This window comes from Arachis hypogaea, chromosome 6 (genome assembly GCF_003086295.3).
Source record: "Arachis hypogaea cultivar Tifrunner chromosome 6, arahy.Tifrunner.gnm2.J5K5, whole genome shotgun sequence".
Taxonomy (NCBI): domain Eukaryota; kingdom Viridiplantae; phylum Streptophyta; class Magnoliopsida; order Fabales; family Fabaceae; genus Arachis; species Arachis hypogaea.
Genome location: NC_092041.1, coordinates 75,130,102 through 75,136,887, shown reverse-complemented (window position 1 = coordinate 75,136,887; position 6,786 = coordinate 75,130,102). Strand labels below are relative to the sequence as shown.

At 30.9% G+C, this 6,786-nt stretch overlaps 1 protein-coding gene across 1 annotated transcript; it reads right to left on the bottom strand.

The window, feature by feature from the left end:
- Positions 1 to 4,513: 4,513 nt before the first annotated feature.
- LOC112696721 (NAC domain-containing protein 90) lies at positions 4,514 to 6,297 on the bottom strand. Its single transcript, XM_025749559.3, has 3 exons — positions 5,916 to 6,297; positions 5,528 to 5,829; positions 4,514 to 5,018 (listed from the first exon to the last, which is right to left on the bottom strand). Exons 1-3 carry the CDS (start codon positions 6,067 to 6,069, stop codon positions 4,704 to 4,706), a joined length of 771 nt encoding a protein of 256 aa, XP_025605344.1. The 5' UTR covers positions 6,070 to 6,297; the 3' UTR covers positions 4,514 to 4,703.
- Between the last annotated feature and the right edge of the window lie 489 nt (positions 6,298 to 6,786).

Genomic DNA, 6,786 nt, shown 5'->3' with positions numbered 1-6,786 from the left:
AACTTAAACAAAACATAACAAAAACTATATGAAAATTATGCCAAAAAGTGTATAAAATATCCGCTCATCAGTAAACTTCACTATATTTGTTCATTATCGTATTATCAGATGGGTTGTTTGGTTCTCTTAGGGGGCGACTTATTGATAGCAACAAAAATATAGTCATGGCAACCTTGACAACAATTGGTAATGTTGCATCTGCGATGGGACCAGCTCTAGAGAAGGCAAGCAAGGTGATTGGATCGTTTTCTGCTTTTGTGTTTTCTATCTTGTTAATAATCTTGTGTTGTCATCTCAAGTTGTGTTTTCTCTTTGATATATTGAAATCCTTTGGTGACAACAAGAAGCACATGAGAGAATGTGCACTCAATACTTTGGATTTGTGGCTTGCTGCTGTTCATCTTGATAAAATGGTCTGTTTCAATCTTTTTTTAAGTGATTCTTCTGTCTTGTGTCTATCCTCTGAGTATGCTACTATTGTAGGTTCCTTATATTACAATTTCTTCTAAACTTGGTGCGGAAGGGGCGTAAAGACCTTTTTGATTAGTTATCTAGGCAACTTTCTGTGCAAAGCAGTTTTGCTGAAGCTGCACAACTTTTGAAGCCAGCCTCTGCTGCAATGACAGTAAGTTTTGGACATTCATGGACCAGCTCTAGCTTTAGTTCTTGAGAAGTTGAAACCATATGGAGGCCTTTAAGGTAGGGTTTTGTATCATAGCTCATTCTTAATCTACTTTGTTGCTCAGTGTTAATGATAAGGCACTGCTAAGCTCTGTATACCATAATCTACTTTAAATCTTCAAAAAGAGTTGATGGATGAACTGTAAACTATGTTGCCTTACATGAAAGAAGATAGAGAAAGAATGGTGATTCGAAAGTTTAAGTTTGAGGACCCATGCATTGAGCAGATTCAAGATATAGATGTGAGTCCATTTTTAACCAATGACCATGCGTATATTTTATGTGATTTTTGAATTGTAATAAATTTCTGTCCAACATGCTTATGATGCAGAGTGATATGATTAGGTACTTCAGAGAGGATTTATATAGGAGATTCTTAAGTGTAGATTTTAAGAAGCAAGTTGATGGACTAGAAATGCTATGTGTGGGACTGGTACTTTAGTAGCATTCATATTATAATTTTGAAACTGTTGCTATGTGTGGGACTGAATTCTGGGTTACGAGTATGAACCCATCCAGGATGATCTTGAACTTGGAAGCTCTAATTTCCTTGTGGTTCTCATCTAGATTCAATTGTTCAATGAGAAAGAGGTAATCTTAACTTGCTTGCATTTGCTTATCTCTAGTCTCTATTTTCCTCTGCCTCCTCTTTTTTATTTCTGTGAAATTTGGTTGGTTTTTTTTAGTTCTTTTTCTGTGTGTATATATAGGTATACAAGGTGTCAATTGGTGCAGCTTGTAACTTTTTGTGGGCTGTTGATCGTCTTGTCATCCAAGTTCTTGATGATTCTACCGAGCCTGCAATCAAGGTACTCTTATTATTGATACAGTAAAATACTTTTATTAGAAATTGTGTGATTTTTTAGTAAAAAGTAATGAGTTTTAGGAGATATGTGTTGCTAATAAAAAATAAAAAATAATGCAGCAAATGGTGGAGATGCAATATTTGATGTTGATTTCGGGCCTGAGCCTGATTTTTTGAGAAGAGCCATTCCCTTCTTGATTGGCAATCCTGACATGGCTCTTGTTCAAGCTTGTTGGAGATTTGGTAAATAAAATCCCAATCTTATGCTTTCTTTCTTCAATTACTTTTTGGAATGAGTTGCTTAGTAAATTAAATTAGGCAAAAGTTAATAACTACTTGAACGTACTTATTGTTCTGGTGATAAAGTTAAAAGGTCACCCAGTTCATTTTTATTTCCCTTGATTTTTACTTTGACTTCACTATTCTTTTTACTAACTAGTAATATTCTAAAATTATTTGCTCTTGAATTTGATTGATTTATAACATAATTGATAACCTTGGTCATCTTGAGAAATAAAGAAATATGATTTTAATGAGATTATTACAATTTGTGCTCTTGGAGCAGCTGCTCGCTGGTAGTTCTGCCCCCTGCACAGCTTCCATAGTTTTGAAGATTTAAGCGAGACTATGAAGGTATCATAATTTTTTTTAGGTTTCATTTGTATGTTAACTCAGTGCTGTGAATTTTGATGAACTTTCAGATAATAGATGATGCATTAAAGTATAGTGGTATTGGCTGTAATTGGACACTACCACCATATGGTTTGCCACTATTCTTTTTGGTGTGAAATTCCACTACTTAGTAATAGCTATATGTTTGTTGTATTTGTTGAAACCTCAGCTCAGACATCGAGTATTTTTCTTTTTTTTTTTTTTAATGTAACTGGTGTTTCAAATTTGAACATGCTCAACTAGTGCCAACTTATATGCATCATTCATGAGAAAACACTCTGTAGACAACATAGTTCCAACCTTCTTCTATATTGAGAGAAGCTTAAGATTTTTATTTTGATTCATCATGACTACTTGCTATCATTGCAGTCAATGCAATGTTTACATTCTATTTGTCAATGTTCTATGTGATTTTAATGCATACTTTTTACTAATGATTTCTTGATAGTGGCATGAATGTTTTTACATTAATTCAGTTAATGAAATGATTTAATGAAATGAGATGGAAATTTTCATTTGTTCACTTTGCTATTAGAAAAATGTACCTATATTTTTTATTTGGGAACCCAATGTATGAAATTTAAATATGCCTTTAGCCTCTAATATTCTGAATTCTGATGCTATACCAAGTAATGAGAGTTAATATTAATATATTCAGGTCAGAGGTGACTAGCTATGAAAGATTGATGTCTACACATATGACTCAAATCTTGTTGCAGGTACGTATTATCATAAAAAGGGGGCTATTAGTTTTGATTACTAAGTGACAAATTTGACATGGTTAAAATTAGTACTAATTTTACAATTTATTGTATAGTTCTCATGTTTACAGGTTATTGTTACCCAACAATTTCTCCATCTCCAGCAGTTATACAAGAGTTGCGTGCAACCATTTGTGTGCTACAAATTAGTTCAGATGTTGTTTAAGAATTAGATTAGATTTTTTCTAACATAGAATTGTAATTTTTTTTTAATGTTTATTTTAGAAGTTGAATTTATTTTTTCTAAAATGTTTTATTCATGTTTTATCATGTACATAATTCATATAAATCAATGGAAGATTAATTTTTTAGTAATTTATTTTATTTGAAAGATTAACTTATTAGTATTTTTATTTTTTTAATTTTCTTTTTTTTTTATTTGAAAAAGGATTAGGCCACGTTTTTTAAGTGCAACGATAAGTTTTTAATTTTCGGCACACTTTAAAAGCATGTCAATAGATAAAAACGTGGCAAAAAGTAAAGCGTACTAATTGATCAAAAAAAACGTAACGATAGATCAACCGATATATTGACGGATGTGACCCTCTAAAAAACGTGCTGATAACTCAAAAAACGTGACGAAAAATTATCGATACGCTTTTTTGTACTTTTTGACCCACTTTAAAAACGTGACAAAAAACTTATTTTCTTATAATGATGTACACACCGCAATGTAATTCAGTCTTCTTTCTTTCGCCTCATGTCTTCTCAGCTTGTCTTGTGTTGTGGAGGATTCTCGCACTCTTTCAATTATATACATAAATCTTGCTCGGGAATAAGTTTTTGTTTTTCAACCATCTACGAATTGAAGCAATATTCGCTATAACGAATTTATTTAAGGTTTTAATGTTTTATAACACTTCGAACCTAGGATCGGAAATGGTTTTCTTATAAAGGTTTTTAATGATGAAAATTTTTCTTTATTAGTACTTATTTCAATCTATATTAATCGGTATTTACATATAAATTTTAAGATCTTAATGCTTAATACCTATTTTTTCTTAAGAAAAATATTAAAAAATTATTAAAATTTATTATTATTACTCATCATTTAGTTATTAACTTAATTCATTTATTTAATTTGTTTAGTTTAATAATTTAATATATTTTATTTCATACTTTTAAATATTAATAACTAACTAATGACCAAAACTAATAAATTTTGATTGTCTTCTAACATTATTTTTATAAATAAATGACAAAATTGAGTATTTATTCGCTCTCTTCTCCTTAAAAGATTGAGAAAAGATGATCTCAGCATGGCAACATAAAATACTAGAATAATGAAATGTAAACACTACATATCTTCCATCCATTAGGAAGATATGCATGAAGAAAAGGTGATTGATATGGTTGATCACAAGACGAAGTAATTATTCTCATAAGGGAATATTAGGGGACAATGACTTTGTTGAACAATATGAACAACCATCAATCACACTACACCCTAATTTAATGTTACTAATTAAATTTAAGATCAATTTACTCTTTTAACCTTATTAATTCACATTGTTCAAACATTATTTAAAAATGTTATTGATTACCTATATTTTTTCTTCTCGTAATATAGGGCATTGCAATTTACATGCATATCTTTCTAAAATTATTGTTATTATTGAACACTCTAATTGTAGCAAAGAGGCAATTACAATGAAATTAAAGAAACTAGTAAGTGGTTAAGTAATTAACAAATTACGCTTCATATATAACTTAATAATCATATGGAAGCCGCCTTCTTCTGCGAATTTTCGTTGATGGAGTTCCAAGTAGTTATACCTGTGCTTTCATGGTTCCGGCAGTGAAGATCCTAAGAACCAATCGATTTGCTCCCAATCGAGAAATGGCTCGTTAGCGTTTTCCACATCCTCCGTCCGATGAGAACACTGTCCGTGGTCTTCGGAGCACGAACTCTCCGGTGAGCTACCTGCACCTGAAGATTTCTCCACCGTTTGATTATGTTGATGATGATGATCAAAAGATGATGAACCGTTGTTCTGGCTAGGAGGATACGTGTCCCTCCTTGGAGGTGGTCTTCTATCAAATGCCCTCAAACATTTTGCTTTCTTGTACACTCGGCATAAACTGAATTCTTGCCTTAACTGCACTCATTAAAATAAATAAAAAATTATTTTTTGAAATTATAATAAATTTAATTTTGCACATGAAAATTAACCATCAAAATTAGACACTCATATAAATATATATTAAAATATAAAATATATATTAAAAATAAATTAAATAATATATATATATATATATATATATATATATATATAATAACTAATTTTAGTAACAAAGTTTGATGATAAATAATATTTTTTATGATAAATTAAGAGAATAAATTGTAACTTCCAACCATTTTTCTAAAACTTCGTTATAAGGTCTGTGACTTAAATAATTACAACTCAATTCTGGGAATTCATGTTCTCTAACAAAATCCCTTGGATGATGTAATAAATGGATGTCATCACCTTGACTCTCTAAAGTTTTGGTGTGCAAACAAGATTAACAATTAATTAGATTATAAAAAAATAAAAATATATTAATTAAAAACCATGATGCTGGAAACTAATAAGATTGATTAGAGTTGAGTATACGTGGTTGTTACCATAGGAACCGCCCTGTTGTTGGAGGAAGAAGAAGGGTGATGAGTGTCAATGGCTTTATACTCATTCATCTTCCAATCGGTTTTAGTTCCGTTAGGAGCTCTACCGCAGTAGAAAACCATGGTTCTCTTCATTCCGATGACGCGATTATCGGAAGAGAAAACATGGTTAGGGGAGCCAGTGGCTTTCCAGTACCCAGTTGTTGTGAGCCTCTTCGGCCTCCCTCCACGCGCTTCGCTTTCTTGCCGCGGAATGAAAAAGAACCACTGCTCGCTGTCTCTAACACTCGCCTCTCCCGATATTTCTGAACACAATATAAATATATATGTTAAAATCTTTGCAAAACTATATATTATATAAAAGGAAATTAAGATTGTAGTTAATAATTACGTGGGAGTTCGCTTGGACTATATTCATATATATCAAGAACTGGAATAACCCGATTCATGTCCTCCCTCACTCCTTCAAGCTTGTTCCGTAGATAGAATGAAATCAGCTCCTCTTCCGTAGGGTAGAAACGATAACCTGGTGGCATGTTTTCCATCTTCTCCACCTCTTTAATTCAATTTTGTGTAGTGCACTTCTCATGAGCATCTTATTTATATATATAGATCCATCACCACTAGCGGTTTCGGAGAATTAGTGAGTAGGAAAAAGTTCGCAATTCCGATGCTAATAATTAATAATTAATAGTGTAAACAGAGATACGAGTGAAATGAGAAAATTTTGCACCATCATCCCTACTTTTACTTGGAAATTTCCCAGTCTCTCCACGCGCTTCTAACATCCTAATCATTCTTATATAGGTGTCCGTACATGGCCTTTAATAAATGGAATTTAGATAGTACTTGTCTTAAAGAATACACATTAAAATTACTGATTAAAAAAACTTTTAAAAAAGTAATAAAATTTAAGTTTTAATATATTTATTTAAATAAAATATTATAATAATATCTTTTATATCTGTCCTAAAAATACATACGAGCTAAACAAAATTCAAACCTTCTTTCTTAACTTTTGCTATTTCGTTAGTTCCATACTTTGTATTACTACAAGAAAATACAAGAAGTCAATTTTTAGATGGCTAACATTAGTTAACTTTGTTTTAAAATTTATAATTCAAAATTTAGAATTTAAGATAAATAAAATATTTTTAAAAAAATTAATTAATATTGATTAAAAAATTAACTCTAACATTATTCATATTATTATAATTGAACAATGATACTCTCCCTTTCTTAAATTATTAAGAAATTTATTT

Coding starts and splice junctions, on each gene's coding strand:
- LOC112696721 (XM_025749559.3), bottom strand. CDS start 6,069: ATGGAAAACATGCCACCAGGTTATCGTTTCTACCCTACGGAAGAGGAG. Junction 5,830..5,915: donor TAGTCCAAGCGAACTCCCAC/GTAATTATTAAC, acceptor TATTGTGTTCAG/AAATATCGGGAGAGGCGAGT. Junction 5,019..5,527: donor ACAACAGGGCGGTTCCTATG/GTAACAACCACG, acceptor TAATGAGTGCAG/TTAAGGCAAGAATTCAGTTT.